This window comes from Penicillium daleae (assembly GCF_028827525.1).
Source record: "Penicillium daleae strain IBT 16125 chromosome Unknown utg000007l_segment0_segment0, whole genome shotgun sequence".
Taxonomy (NCBI): domain Eukaryota; kingdom Fungi; phylum Ascomycota; class Eurotiomycetes; order Eurotiales; family Aspergillaceae; genus Penicillium; species Penicillium daleae.
Window position 1 is genome coordinate 930,525 of NW_026623155.1, and position 15,196 is coordinate 945,720.

General features: G+C 52.8%; 6 protein-coding genes across 6 annotated transcripts; 2 read left to right on the forward strand and 4 right to left on the reverse strand.

Annotated features, from left to right (window-relative positions):
- Positions 1-150: 150 nt before the first annotated feature.
- N7458_007514 (uncharacterized protein) lies at positions 151-2,451 on the forward strand (the record flags this gene model as incomplete). The annotated part of the gene is made up of 1 exon (XM_056910896.1): positions 151-2,451. The coding sequence occupies one exon, from the start codon at positions 151-153 to the stop codon at positions 2,449-2,451; it is 2,301 nt and encodes a 766-aa protein (XP_056763722.1).
- A 480-nt stretch (positions 2,452-2,931) lies between these two features.
- On the reverse strand, positions 2,932-5,243 carry N7458_007515 (uncharacterized protein; the record flags this gene model as incomplete). The annotated part of the gene is made up of 2 exons (XM_056910897.1): positions 2,932-4,377; positions 4,431-5,243. The coding sequence occupies 2 exons, from the start codon at positions 5,241-5,243 to the stop codon at positions 2,932-2,934; spliced, it is 2,259 nt and encodes a 752-aa protein (XP_056763723.1).
- A 937-nt stretch (positions 5,244-6,180) lies between these two features.
- N7458_007516 (aldo/keto reductase) lies at positions 6,181-7,261 on the reverse strand (the record flags this gene model as incomplete). Its single annotated transcript, XM_056910898.1, has 3 exons — positions 6,181-6,727; positions 6,805-7,082; positions 7,202-7,261. 3 exons carry the CDS (start codon positions 7,259-7,261, stop codon positions 6,181-6,183), a joined length of 885 nt encoding a protein of 294 aa, XP_056763724.1.
- Positions 7,262-7,797: 536 nt separating this feature from the next.
- Positions 7,798-10,180, forward strand: N7458_007517 (uncharacterized protein; the record flags this gene model as incomplete). The annotated part of the gene is made up of 5 exons (XM_056910899.1): positions 7,798-8,348; positions 8,462-8,492; positions 8,561-8,711; positions 8,785-9,890; positions 9,980-10,180. 5 exons carry the CDS (start codon positions 7,798-7,800, stop codon positions 10,178-10,180), a joined length of 2,040 nt encoding a protein of 679 aa, XP_056763725.1.
- A 671-nt stretch (positions 10,181-10,851) lies between these two features.
- N7458_007518 (uncharacterized protein) lies at positions 10,852-12,127 on the reverse strand (the record flags this gene model as incomplete). Its single annotated transcript, XM_056910900.1, has 6 exons — positions 10,852-10,961; positions 11,111-11,428; positions 11,522-11,550; positions 11,625-11,659; positions 11,826-11,845; positions 12,097-12,127. 6 exons carry the CDS (start codon positions 12,125-12,127, stop codon positions 10,852-10,854), a joined length of 543 nt encoding a protein of 180 aa, XP_056763726.1.
- Positions 12,128-13,239: 1,112 nt separating this feature from the next.
- Positions 13,240-14,983, reverse strand: N7458_007519 (WD domain protein; the record flags this gene model as incomplete). The annotated part of the gene is made up of 2 exons (XM_056910901.1): positions 13,240-14,761; positions 14,820-14,983. The coding sequence occupies 2 exons, from the start codon at positions 14,981-14,983 to the stop codon at positions 13,240-13,242; spliced, it is 1,686 nt and encodes a 561-aa protein (XP_056763727.1).
- Between the last annotated feature and the right edge of the window lie 213 nt (positions 14,984-15,196).

The following is a 15,196-nucleotide window of genomic DNA, read 5'->3' on the forward strand; positions in this document are numbered from 1 at the left end:
CTTCAAGACCGGGGATCACTTCTTCTACTTCTTCTCTGCGTCTCAGCCTTCGAGAACCCTGAGATCCTTCCCACTCATCCTTTCATATCTAGTTGATCTCCCGAGAGTGGGCCATGTTCTCGGAATGTATGTATAGGGTGTATACCAACCATGTATCTGGCTGGGTGCCTTGCTGACTGGAGTTCGTTCCTGCCAACAGATGCCTCACGCTTCCTCGCTCAGTCACAGTCGCGAGTCGCATCTCGCCCTGACGAGCTCCAAAGAACCGGTCGTGCTCCTCCAAACCCACGCCAAGGCAGCACACGACACCCGTCTTCGCGCTCTTTCTTAAGAAGCGGTGACCCGTATCGACCGGGTGCCTCCCAGATCTCAAATTTCCCATTTGCCTCCCGGGTATCGGCTCAACCGGCTCCTTTGTTTTACAGCGCGACCGACGAATTTCGGGAAGAAGATGACGAGACCGAGCGGGAGCGCGAGATTGCGGATTTCTATGCGTTGCAGCGTTCAAGGCGGCATTTTGGCGATAGCAACCTGAGGGAGTCCTCAGAGAACGACGAGGATTCGAATCGCTCTGTGGATTTGAACGAAGGTCATTCTCGATACGATGAGCGTCCTGGCAATGGCAAAGGAATCAAGAGCTCCTGGCGCGGTGAGAAGAGCGTACCTGCTCCCCGCCAATCCCGAATCGAGACGGTGGAGGAAGGCGTGGAGCAAGCGCCTGAGCCCCATGTCGGCCCTGAAAGCAGTAGAGCCAGAGGGAATCTGGTCGACGTAGGGCTGGAAGATTCCTTCCGAGGTGGCATAGATGATGCCGACGGTATGCCATCTGAGATGGCCGGCGATGAACCGCCCATTCAACGGTTTCGAGAACGTCCTTCGGCCAAGGATGACTCGTTCGGTTTCAATATATCTGGCAGTCCTGCAGAGCAGACTCAGCCATTGTTCTCCTCGGAAGCTCCGCGAAGGTCAAGCTCTACAAGTTCCCTTCCCGCATCGATCTCTCCTCTGACTTCCGAGACGACCATGCACGATGCCTTTTGGGGTCAACTATTTTTGATCGCTCTTGCGGGGCTATTTGCCACTGCTTTTCTGGTCTGGCTGCATACCTCAACCCCGTCATCCGGTGACAAGTCACAATGGGGGGACACCATTTACTTCACCGTCCATGGGTCTTACTTTCTGCTGGGGATCTATACTCTCGTATCGGTTTTCGTCTCCCTGCTTTGGCTGGCCCTATTACGATCATACGTGCGCATTCTGGTCTACATGGTCGTCGTTGCGGTACCCATCATTCTATACTCTTTCTCCTTGTACCCTTTCATCTCGAGCTTCAAGGGTGCATGGAATGGGACAAGCTCCCAAGACAGAGTCATGCGCTGGGGTTCTTTTGTCCCTTTCGTGATGGCGAGTCTATGGATATATAATGTCCTGCGAGGGCGTCGAGCAATCGGTAAGGCGATTGGTGTGCTCGAATTTGCATGTCGCATCCTGGCTGCAAACCCAGAGCTACTAGCCCTCGGCCTAGTCATCCTTGCCTGCGTCGTCTCCTGGACGTGGATCTGGATGCTCATGTTCACTCGTGTGTTCCTTGGCGGCCACCTTTCAGGGTCGAGATCCTTTATCATTGATTTGAGCAGTTGGTGGCTGGGTGTCTACTTCGTGCTGGTTTATCTATGGTCGATTGGAGTGATTGCTGGGATCCAGCGTGCCGTCACTGCGGCCACTGTCAGCCAATGGTACTTTCATCGTCTCGCAAGCCCGGCGCCTACTTCGAGGCAGATTGTCCAGGCAGCTATTGTCCATGCCACCACTACATTATTCGGCACGATTAGTCTTTCACGCCTGCTAGGGCTGCTCATTCGTCTACCGATCCTCCTCCTACCTAGCCGATTATCCTCAATCATCAGTCTCTTTGCATACACCATCATCCCCACACCCATCGCGTATCTCACAAACCCGCTCTCCCTAACATATGGCGCGATCCATTCGCAGCCGCTGGGAGCTTCCGCACGAGGCCTGAGTCAAATGACCCTCCTCGCACCCTCAGCAGCTTCGACATCTCTCCACCCCGGCGCCTATTCTCGCTCACCAGGGGGATCCGCTTCCCTCCTGTCCTACCGACTTTCTAAATTGATCCTCCATGCTACACGCTTCATGATGTCTCTGGCTCTTGGTTTCGGCGGTTGGGTCACCACGGCTCGAAGTCTGAACACAAGCGGTACCATTCGAGGCAGTATGTATGCCTATGTGGTCGGCCTCATTGCAGCATCGATTGGCTGGAGCATATTAGGCGCCATGGAGAGTGTCATTGCAGACATCGTAGATGCTGTCGTGATCTGCTGGGCAAACGAGGTCGGCGTATATGGCCGAGAAGCTCGGTATTGCCGCGAGGCTGGGTGGTTGTTTGGAGATTCAAATTCTGACCTCCGACGCGAGTACGGGGAAGTATAACCTTTCTTGATGATTACGATCTTTTTTTTTCTTTATGGGTTGTTTTCTTCTTATCCCTGTTGCTTTTTTTTTCTGTCCTTTTGAGCGGATATGACATTGCAATCTGGATTCTAAACGGTAGTCTATTACAATAAAATGGCTATATTATATAGAATCAACTAACTTTGGTAATTCTGTGTATACCACCCCCTAGCTCCAAGAAAAAAAGAAGCACTGATTAGAGATCGGTATTGGCCGTGATATATTTCAACCTCTCAAATAACTACAACTGAAAAAGGGAAAAGATTCAGGGCTTATTGGTATCATGGGGAGAAAAGAATCACTCAAAATGCACACCCCGAGACGCCGAATTACTTGGGAGCTGGCCTCCTCCTCAACACAGGAAATAGAGAACAACAATGTGAAAGTGAAAAAGAAGTGCAAGATAGACAGTTGGGAATATCGCTGGATAATCAAAAAAAAAAAAAAAAATCAAAAGCTTCAAAGGCCTAGCCGGCCTTGCCACTCCACGCCTTCTTGCTTGCACCATTCCTTCAAGAGAGACAAGCCGAAGCGCACCACTTCGATGGGTGGGGTGGCCGCTCCCAAAGGAAGAAAATAATCACCAGAATAGTCACCTGGCTTGAAAGATGCCTTGCCTCGCTCAGCATAATGATGGGAGCGTCGGGACCAGGTGGTAGGAAAGTCTCGGCTCAAGACATCCTCAGATAAACCGCGAGAACCATCGAGCCACAACTTCTGCGACTCCTTGTAGTATTCTAGAAGGCGGCTTTTCAGCTCCGCAAATTCCTTGAGACTTTTCTTATTCTCGTCTGCCAGCACGGTATTGCCATCGCTGCCTGGAGTGGGTACTGGCGTATGTTCTCCAGGGAGAGGTGTAACGGCGAGACGTTCGAGATCCAAAGCATGAATGGTGTCGTAAGAAACTGCACCCAGGAGCTGGCACAAACTATGCAAGACGGGGAAAGAGGCGGTGTTTTTCTTGACAGCGCGCCAATACGGTATAATAGAGCGCCAGGCAGATGAGTCTCCACCCTGCCGAGAAAGGACTTTCGCTTGATCGTCCGCCACAAAGGCAAGTACAAAGCACATGGTGGCTTCGATAGCAGTCACAGCGGCGAGCTTTTCATCCGTAATGGAGGGTCCGTTGTTATATCGATCGGCGGCATGTTTCAAGTCTCGACCCATCTTGGTATGATTCTTAAAGTCATCCTGCCAGGCCCTCCGCTCCTGATCTCGTCGCTCGTGATTGCGGGAACGATCTGGCTGGGAGGGTGATCCTTTGCTGCCTGGATCAACCGAAAGCCGTTTCGTCGCTGGGTTGACGGGTGTTTTGCCTTCGCCATCTGCAAGATCGTTTCGGCGGTTTCCATAGCCCTTGAGATCTTTGACGGGTGTCAACGAGGTCGTCTTGACTCTGTCGGGAGTAGGTAGATGAGGTTTCTCAACCGATGGTCTCGGTTCCTTCAGGCGAGCATTGTTACCGCTGGGGCCAGGCGTCGTTTCAGCGGCCTCATGCTTGGTTTTGGGCTTGACTCGATCTGATGGCGGATTTCCACGTTTAGGTCCCGGGTCCTTTCTCCGTTCAACAAGGGGAGCTTCGTCCAGATCCGTGTCTTGACCCGACGGTGAATCCGCACGGTGGGCTTTCTTTTTACCAGAAAGTTTGAGCAGGCCGTCAACTCGTTTTCGGTTCACCTTTCCGTAGCGCAGTTTCACGATCAAACTTAGCCGGGAGGAGTGGGAATCCTTTGCCGAGGCGCCGGCGCGGCTGTTTTGTAGACTTGAATTACTGCCACTATTGGCGGATGTGGGCGTTCGCGAGCGACCTGTATCGTCTCGCTTTGGTTTTACTGTTGCATTGTCACGCCTCGGGGAGCTTTGGCCGGGAGAACTTTCCTTGAGCTGCGCGAGCTCCTTTTCAATCTCCGGGGGAAGAGTCGGAGACAATAACCGCGGCAGTCGAGGTCCTGAGGTACGATCTGGACCGGGTGAAGGGGGAGTGTGGGAGAGAGAAGAATTGGGAGTGTTTTAGCGAGGGTGGATTCCTTGCGCGACTCTTTTTCAGGCGATAATCGCGGTTTCTTGGAGGAATGCATGTTGGAATTCTTGGTCGCGTGTGAATTCCCTTGCTCAGTATCCGTTGTTGGAGGCCGCTTCTTGGCTGGTTTGGCCGGAGGCAGGTCTGGAGGTGGTTTCGGGGGATTTTGAAGCTGTGGTTGGGGCTTCTCGTGTTTCTCGAGCTTCTTAACAGGGTCAGGGTTGGGAGCGCGTGGTGTGTTGTCGTGCCGGTCCGAGTTGGAACGATCCCGGCCTCTCTGATCATGAATTGCAGGTGAAGGTGATGGGGCAGCTCCACTTGTCTTCTGGTTCTTGTAGTCGTTCAAGCTAATCTTCTTCTTGGCCACGGTGTCTCGGGGCTGGTGCTCGGTGGTTGTCCTCGGGCCCGGAGGGTGATCAAGCATCATGCGACCCGACTCGTCGGACCAATCACCCACTGCTGCCAGCAATGAATCGGTGTCGTGGTGTGTCAGAAAGGTCATATACTGAAGTTGCTGCTCGTCGGGGCTGAAGGGACGGTCATGTCCCACGGCCCAATTGCTGTTGGCGGAGCGGGACCCGAGACGGAACGGCGCATTCGTCGGGAGGGTGAGGAGGTAGGGATGGAGGGGGAGCACGTTGTCGGAGAGGCGTTTCAATCGGTGGTTGAGAATGTCCAGGTCGGATGCCCAGGCTTGGCTCGTGTGGGAGAGTGAAGTATCCGCGGAGGGGGGCTGATCGTTCACCGACATCGCAGTCCGCGGGGGATATGAAGGGATTCGTGAACCATGGATCAGAATGCGCGCGCACGGGCCAGAGGAGAGGAAATATGTCCAAGTGAAGTTGACTCCGTAGAATACGTCGACGGCCGTGAATGGCGGAGTCGTGATGAACGCTGGAAGTATGCGCCGGAAGTCAGAAGAGGAATCGGGTGCGGGTCCAAACACATCGAGGCGGAGGGCGCGCGCGAGAGGGAAGAGAGCGAGTCGAGACGGAGCAGATCAGCGAGCACCGCCAGACGGTCTCTAAGGCATCGTCGAGGCGATTTGGTCTTTGAAGGTGATAAGCTGAAACTAAGGAACGATGAGTAGGAGAGACTGTCCAGCACGAGATGCGTTTTGAAAAGGGCCGAGGAGGAAATGAACAGGGTTGCGAGCTGGTGGAGGTCTCAGTCTAAGGAAGAGGGTCTCGGCTGGTTGGGCTTGGCACTGGACTGGTGATCTACAGGACTACCACTACAACTCCAACAAGCAACAACAGTCATAAATATCGTCTTGATACAGTAATTATAGATGATATCAATGGTATACGTCTAGATTGAACTATCCATAGCTATGCAACAGGCGTATTTCTCGTGGTGGTGATTGAGATCACAGCTGCATCACTATGTGATTGTAGGGGCATACAACTACACACACATCATTGTGCTCCTAAACTGGTCTTGATCACTCTCTACTAGCCAGTACTAGAGACAATGGCTACTGTAGAGCAGATCCAAAGGTAAAGTATGACCTGAATCTTTCAATGTACGCTGTGGATCGATTCTCTCATGGACACTAAAACTGACCCTTGTATAAATACGTGATCTACCACATACATACCCGATAGAAACCAATATATGTACATGTAAATGTATATATATATGTATGTTTCTCACATATATCCCACAACCTCCCTTCCCCTCTCCTCTCATGACCGATCATCCTCCGCAAACTCGTCCTGCCAAAAGGCCCGGTAGTGGTGCTGCTGGCCTATCTCCGAGATGTCCTTTACCTCACTCGGGGTCAGCGTAAAGGTCAACACCCGCAAATAACTGGCCAGGCGGGTTTCCTTGCCACTGGTGGTGATCGATACCACATCTTGGTCCAAGCACCAGCGCAACAAGATCTCTGCCGGGTTGACCGCATATTTGGTGGCGAGACCCGATAGCACCGAGTCCAGTGGGCCACCGGCAGCGCGAGTGACGGGGGTGAGGCCACCATAGCTGGCGGTCTTGATGCCCTTGCTCGCCTGCCAGGGCACCAGATTCCCATGCTGCAGGTACGGGTGGTACTCGATCTGGTTCACAGAGGGAATGACCATGGCGGTTTCTAGGACCGTCTCGAGATGGCTCTGCAGGAAGTTGGACACTCCAATGGACCGGGCCTTACCCGAGGCCTTGACCTGTTCCATGGCAGCCCAGGCGGATTGCAATTGCTCCTTAGTCTGAGCAAAGAAGGGTTGATGGATCAGGAACCTGGAAAAAAAACATGGTTAGTTGGGAGACGTCCCGAGGTGCACTATACAAGCATCCACGAAAGAACAGGAACATACAAGTCGACATAATCCAGCTTGAGCTTCTTCAGACTGGTCTCCAGTGCGGCAGGAATATCGGGCATGTTCTGGTTCACCTTGGTGGTGACAAAGAGCTGGTCTCGGGGCAAGTCGCACTCCGCAATGGCCTGGCCGAGCTCTTCCTCGGTCCGGTAGACTTCGGCTCCGTCGAGGTGATAATATCCCAAGTTCACGGCACTCTTGACCGAGTTGACCAGGTCGCGATTCAGATCGGAGTCGGTCTTCTTGAACCATGCTGTGCCGGTCCCATATCCGATCTGGTGGGATGGTGGAAGGGTAATAGGTCAGCATGTTCATGTAACATAGGCATAGCATGATGATCGGTATATCAAAGCAGATATGAAATATGAAATATGAATACTCGAATATTACCTACCATAGGAATCGAGGAACCATCGTTGAGCTTGGTCGACGGGATAGAGTAAGAGGTGGCCATGGTTCTATGTACAGAGTAGAGCAGGATAATGAGGAAGTATTCCAGAGGGGAAGTGGGACATACTTAAGGTTCCCAGAACTTGAATCAGGAGATTAGACTCTCAGGAACTAGTTCCTTTCCAGATCCATTGATTATGATTACGCTACGAATAATATTCCTATTTCCAGGGACTGGTGCGGAAGCGGGTCAGTTCCGGCAAAGAGAAGCCCACCAGATAACCGTGACATTGGAATGACAGTCAGAATAGGAAAAGAAACTAAACCAGAATAAGCAGTTCTTACCCCTCCCCTGACATAAGACTCGGATCATAATCGTTAACTTAACTAGTTAGTTAGTTACCCCAATCCAGTCTCCAAAACAAACGGTTCAGTGCAGTGGCCTCGAGCTGGGGCCCAGACAAGTCGCGATTAATAATTCGCATGATGTCATCCGGACCGTGCTGACGAGACGCAGTTGATCATCATTCATACCTCAAAGCGCAGTCAAAGTCACTGCACATACAATACACCACGAGAGATCCGCCAATCTGACTCTCTATGCCCGCAATCCCGGCTCGTATGCTTCGCGCCTGCACCGGACGATCTCTGTACATGACAGCCGCACCATCACTCCATCCGACCATTGGGAACCGACTGGGCCAAATGTCGTCCCATCTCTCCACCGTCCGCAACGGCAACGAGAGCCCCGGCCCTACGGCCGGGACCATGTCCCTGGCAGACTTGCCCAAGTCCAATGTCTTCACCTCCAAACTGCCGGCAGACCAGGCATTCGAGACCCCCGAGGCCTCCCACCAGGCCGCGCGTCAGACGCTGGGCCCCCGCATGGTGAAAGGTGCACTGTTTACCTATGTCCGACCCGAGCCCGTCGAGAAGCCCGAGTTGCTCGGAGTGAGTCCGAGGGCCATGGCAGATTTGGGCCTCAAGCCTGGCGAGGAGCAGACCCCGTCGTTCCAGGCATTGGTTGCGGGCAATGAATTTGCCTGGACCGAGGAGAACGGGGGTGTTTACCCGTGGGCGCAGTGCTATGGTGGTTCGTTTTCCCTCCCTTGGACTGGGACTGTAACCATCAAAAGAAATCTGTCATTGAAGTACTAATCATCATATATCTATGAACAGGGTGGCAATTGTAAGAAGTCCCCGGATCTATCTTATTCCCCCTACTCCAACTCCGTGGGGGGAAAAAAACACTAACAATGACCAGTGGCACATGGGCGGGGCAATTGGGAGACGGTGTAAGCTTTCTTCTTTTTGGATCAACAAGCACCCTCATAATAGACGAAATTGGCTAATTCCTTCACAGCGAGCAATCAGTCTCTTCGAAACCACGAATCCCCAAACCAAGAAGCGATATGAGCTGCAACTGAAGGGCGCGGGAAAGACGCCCTATTCGCGGTTCGCCGATGGCAAGGCAGTTCTTCGATCCAGCATTCGAGAATACATCGTCTCTGAAGGTATTTTGCAACCACGTTCTATAGACATTCCGCATCCCGGCTATATAGGCCATTTGCTGAAACATCTATATAGCTCTCAATGCATTGGGGGTGCCCACCACCCGCGCACTATCCCTCACGCTACTGCCAAACACCAAAGTGCTACGCGAGCGCCTCGAGCCCGGCGCCATTGTCGCCCGATTCGCCGAGAGTTGGCTGCGAATCGGCACATTCGATCTCCTCCGCGTCCGTGGTGAACGTGACATCATCCGCCAACTCTCCACATACATCGCTGAAGACGTCTTTGGCGGATGGGAGACCCTGCCCGCCGCGATCTCGGTAGGCGAGGGGCAAACCACCGCTGAGATGGACGATCCACCTCGCGGCATCCCCCGCGACGAGGTCCCGACCAAACAAGGTGTAGACGAGAACCGATTCACACGACTGTACCGGGAGATTGCGCGGCGGAATGCAAAGACCGTGGCAGCTTGGCAGGCGTACGGGTTCATGAACGGCGTGCTCAACACGGACAATACGTCTATTTACGGACTCTCTCTCGACTTCGGCCCATTCGCGTTTATGGATAACTTTGACCCGCAGTACACGCCCAACCACGATGACCACATGTTACGCTACGCGTACAAAAACCAGCCCAGCATTATCTGGTGGAATCTCGTCCGGCTCGGCGAATCATTGGGTGAACTCCTCGGCGCCGGCAACAAAGTCGATGACGAGACATTCGTCAAGGACGGGGTAAGCGAGGAGATGGAAGCAGAACTCATCAAGCGTGCCGAGACGGTGATTGAACGAACGGGCGAGGAATTCAAGGCAGTATTCCTGAACGAATACAAGCGACTAATGTCCCAGCGTCTGGGTCTGAAGACACAACAAGAGTCTGATTTCCAGACACTCTTCTCAGAGATGCTGGATACTCTTGAAGCGCTGGAATTGGATTTCAACCATTTCTTCCGTCGGCTGTCTAACCTGTCTCTGTCCGAGCTGGAAACCGAGGAGCAGCGGGTGGCTGCAGCATCGGTGTTCTTCCATGCCGAGGGATTCGGGGCTATTGGGTATACCGAGGAGTCGGCCCGAGCTCGCATTGCCAAATGGCTGGATAGCTGGCGGGCTCGTGTGATCGAGGACTGGGGAAGCGATGGTGACAGCGAGAGACAAGCCGCTATGAAGGCTGTCAATCCTAACGTGAGATCCCCTCCCAAGACTACCGCTTACCGTCTTTTCCATTTTGATTCCACGAAGACGAGTACTAATCTATCTTGTTTAAACTACAGTTTATTCCTAGAGGCTGGATTCTGGACGAAGTCATTGAGAAGGTTGAGAAGAAAGGTGACCGGGACATCCTGGGACGAGTGATGCAGATGAGTCTGAACCCATTCAATGAGGAATGGGGCCTGAACAAGGCGGAAGAAGAGCGATTCTGCGGTGATGTGCCCAAGTACAAGAGAGCCATGATGTGTAGCTGCAGTTCTTAATGATCGTGCTCTGCTTGCCCACGGAAAAGCACTGGAGTACATCATCTCGTTGTAGTAAATTCAAAATCGAATCACATGTACATATCCGAAGCACACGGTCCACATTTCAGTGGCTACATCCTACAATCCTACAACATTACAGAAAACATTTTCGAGAGTCGTAGCCATGCATCTCAGTATCTCCCGTAACGCGCCCAAAGAAGATCAAAATTCCATGCATACCAATTTTTATTTGCAAGACCAAATCAACCCCACTGCAGCCCCTTCAACTTCACTCTCCACGCGAGGAAAACCCGGTAGACACGGAAAGTCAAGAGAGAAAAAAAAAATTTTCAAGATCCAAGATCCAGATTTACAAAAATCCAGATCCAGACAGGAAAAAAAACAAGGGCACAGGTAAGACAATTCAAGCCCACCAGAAATGCAAAGGAAAAAAGAAAGACCCATGGTCGTGATTCAAGCCGTGAGTGATAATACAAAGTCAAAAAAACCCGAGGGGGGAAATAGACATCTCAAATCGTGGCGCATGCAGAAAAAAAGGTGGGAGGAAGAGAGATAAAAGAAGAGGAAATCATCCGTTTTTTGTTCCGGCACTCCTAAATCCCGAGGAGGACAGGACGAAAGAAGAAAAAGACGTTGCACGTTCCAGCAAAGACATTCGGAGGAGGGTTTTAGTTGGGGCAGGCGGCCTGGACGTGGCCGGGCTGCTTGCACTTGTAGCAAACACGCTCACCGCGAGCCTCGGTGCTGCAGTCGCGGGAGACGTGGCCGACCTCACCACCTGTAAGAGGAGCAGAGGTTAGTTTTGAGGAAATTCAGGGTTGGTCTTGAGTCGAAAGATATAGATGGCAAGGGGAGCATCGAAGCATGCAGAGAGGGACAGGTGCAGATAGTGCAAGATCAGAGAGAGCAAGAGGGAGGGCTACTAACAGTTGTAGCACTTCTGGCCCTGGGTGCAGTCGCGGGCCATGTGGCCGAAGCCACCGCAGGAGTAGCAAGTCTGAGGACGGCCAGAGCCCTGGCCGTAGGAGGAGTAGCCACCACCACCGTAGCTACCACCACCCTGGGAGCAGTTACGGGCAATGTGGCCGACCTGGCCGCACTTGTAGCACTCCTGGCCGCCGCCGCCACCAGCGGCGCCGCCGCCATAGCTGGCACCGCCGCCCTGGGGGCACTCGCGAGACAGGTGGCCGGTCTGGCCGCAGCGGTAGCAGGTACGCTCCTTGGGAGGCTCGGGGCACTCGCGGTCTGGAGGGGTGAAGGGGGTTAGTTTTTGGGACTTGGAATTCCAGTCGTTGGCCGCGGCGAGCGGCGAAGAGGTTCTCGTTCGATGTTACTTACTGACGTGGCCCTCACCACCGCAGTTGTAGCTGTATCAAACATGACAGATTAGTCGGCGATTCAAGAGACGTGTTGGCGGGGAAGCACCAAATCAGGGACTTACCAAGTGGGGGTTCCCTTCTTGGGGCAGTCCTTGGCCTAAGCATCACATCGTGTAAGTTTCAAAGTTCACATTCTTCTCCAGAGGAATCTCCAGAGGAGAAGAAAAAGCAAGATTCTTCCAATGACACCGAGGGCTCTCAACGAGTCCTCAGGTCTCTGGAGATCCAGTGCAGGCGTAGAGGAGAGGACACGGCATCTTTACCTGGTGGGAGGCGTCACCGCCTAACGGAGAAGAAAAAAAAATGTCAGTCCCCAAAAAATAAAAATCGCGGCCAATGGATGATAACGGGGGGATATAAACGGCATAGCATGCAAAAATGCATCGCTTAGCGCAATTATACCGGTAGAATCAAAACGCAGTTCACCGCTGGGAGCGCATGAGCTCAAGTGGCGATCGAAAGACCGTCCCTTGAGAGCCGCGCACCAGTGTGCGTGTCATAGGCGAGTTGAGCCACGAGGGACGAAGAACGTACAGTTGTAGCAAGCACGAGAACGGGGGTCCATTTTGGCTAGATTGGGTTGTGTGTATAGATTCGTTGAAAATGAAGTTCAAAGGTATGATATGGAGAGATGAGGAGGAGGGGTGATGAGGGGGGAGGGTTTTTTTTTTCTCAAGAAGCGGACAGGCGAGGAAATAATTTGTAGTGCGGGGGAAAAGGGAAAAGGGAAATGGGCACGGGCGGGAAGATTTCTCCCTCAGAACTCAGGCAGCACTCTCGTTAGCCTCGTTCGCTTTCCAACAGGCCCAGGCATTCCTCAGTTCATCCATTTTCTCTCCTTTAGATCTTCTTGAGATTGTCTTGAGACTCCGTTGAGATCTGTGCTGTTCTTTGGGACTTGGAAATCCCCGAAAGACATGAGTCGCGGAAAAAGGGTATGCGCCCTCGCGGTGGCATGTTTCACTCTGCATTCTGCGCGTCTCTCTCTCATCATACATCCATACTTCAACAATACATCTTTCGTCACGCCAAATATAACATCTCCATCTCAATGCATCTTCTGAAAGAAGCCCCTGGTTAGGGCTAGACCCAACGATCAAACAAAATCCATCGGTCGCCTTAACCCACAGCGTATCCGCTAAGGATCCGGTTCCTAAAAGGCGACCCAGGCAAGGAAGCCCTTTGGGGTCTTGGCTGCATCTCCATCTTTGGTTGAGCTGCAAGACTCCCCGTATGGCTCTGTGGTATGGAAAGGAAGCCCGTCATACTTGGTGGTCAACGTGGTCTGCAGTGAGACCAGCCTCCAAGTCAGCGATGCAAGGTTGGAATGCGGTTCCAGATATCCCGAGACCAGGAGGTTCAGGAACACAACCTGGCAGTAAAAGAAAAATCGGGGCGATAGGAGATTTATAGCTGGACAAGAGTTCCGCCAGGGTCCCCAACTGTTCGCGGGGCAAGGACCTTGTGCTACGGGGTTTGCGCGACCGGGGTCGTTGCCCCTGCGTTAGCGCCCCCGTTCCAGCCAGGATGCCGTGATGCGGACCCAATAGCTGCCGGAGAGACTTGGCCATCTTTGGGACTCGATCGGATTCGTCGACGCATCGTCCAAAGTTGGATGGGGTACCCGCCCAAGGCTAAAGGCCTCTAGACTACATCGAAGAGGACTTTCCATGAACGCTACGTGAAATCGTAGCATTCCAATAGCTGCGTGCCAACGGTCTTTTCGCGGAGCAGGAGGACTCGCTCTTCATCGAATCCAACACATCCGTGCATGAGGGACACATCCCCGGGCGCATCGGTATCAACACCCGAATCGCTCAAATCCCCCCGGAGACTTCGAGGTGCAGACTCCAACTCGGATTCATCTCGATCTTTGTTCTCCGGGTTGACTTGAATGCTGCTTTCCTCTTGCAACAACTGCCGGCTGCCGAGAGAGCGCACCGCGGGTTCAAGTTCCCAAATGCGAATCTCATCACCGCGAGAACTCACAGAGACCGCCTTCCCTCGGTTGGTCACTTGCACAGCAGAGACCGACGACGTGTGTCCCCAAAGCCGCTGACCCCCGCGGACAAAGAGACGGTGAGAGTCCGACACGACTAGATACATAGTCAGGGTATTGTCCGCGTGCGAGGTCAGCAGATAGGGATGAGAGTAGGACATGGAGGTCGGCGGGTGTGGATGGACAATCGAAGGTGCTACGGGGGCTGCGGCAATATGGCCATCACTTGTGTCGGCCCCCGTAGAATGTCGTCGTCGTATGCGTGAGGATGCCCGGCCTCGCAGTGGCACAATCCCATACTGAGAATCAACCGTACTGGCAAGCCGGGATTCCACCTGCTGGCCGTTTTGGTTGAATCGTAGTTCTTGAATGCCCAAGGACCATCCACAACCAATGTGAAAGAAACTGTACACAATTGTAGCAACAATCTCTGACCCAGATGTACGGAGAGAAAGAGTCATCGGCGCCACCATATTGGCTGCATTGAGGGAAGCCAATTTCCGTAGTTCTGTGGTCTCATCGGTCTTTCCAGAGACTTGAGAGGACACTCGGAGATTGTACAACGACAGGCTCTTGTTTTGGGAGACAATCAAGAGATATGGTGAGGATAGAGCCATGGCGGTGATGGCACCATCCTTGAATCCGACATGGCCAGACCGGAGCCGCAATCGAGACGTTTCAATGTTGAAGACATAGCGATTGAAGTGACCATCATCAAACCCAACCACAATTTCCTGTTCTTCATCTGACTGGCTTACCGCCAACGCCGTTGGACAGACAGTAGCCTTGTCTGATCGATTTGAAAAGGGGACCTTTGCCAAGCAGTATGCGGGATCCTTTGCACACCAAGCTCGAAGCCCATGCGCGGTGTCAACAGTGAAGACAACTCCCGCACAAAGCTTCACTAAGACGGGAGGTGCAGGGGGCTGAGGAAATTCAACCTCGGTCACTCGACACACTCCCGTGGACCAGTTATGCCGAAGACGATATTGTCCTTTCCAATTCGTAGCCTTTCCTTCCTCGGCCAAGTGGCTGTGATCTAGCCATGTTGAGACTTTCGGCGAGTATTCTACCTTGGGCGGCAGTGAAGAGCGAGTCACATTGGCCAAGCGACGAGCTCGCGGGCGAACCCACTGCGAATAATACTGTCTTTTCCATAGTTCAGAATCACCGGCGAGAGTGTGGAACCGATGGGACAACCTAACTCTAAAAGTCAGTATAATACATAGAGATAAATACTCGAATGGTGATCTCTTACCGCTGGCACACATTCAATGATGAGATCGGAAGAAATGACAAGATATGAAGCAGTAATTCGTCGCTGAGGGAAGACAGCCGGTCAAGCGGGGAGGTCACAGCATCACGATACCTCTTGGTTGGGGGCAGGTCAAGCTGTGCATCATCTCTCCGGCGCTTGGACATGCTGCTGGGAAGCCCCTAGTCGCACGTAATGGACATGGTCTGCGGCGGAAGCGAAAACAGTGATACACAATGACTGAAAGCTGGCGGTTGCTTCGTCAGATGGCCCCTTATCAGTTGCCGATAAGCACTAAAAGGGCGGTCAGTAAAGGCGGTATATATACTGCCGGTCAGACGCGTGTTGATCGACATCGCGTTTCACCGATCCTCTGGGTC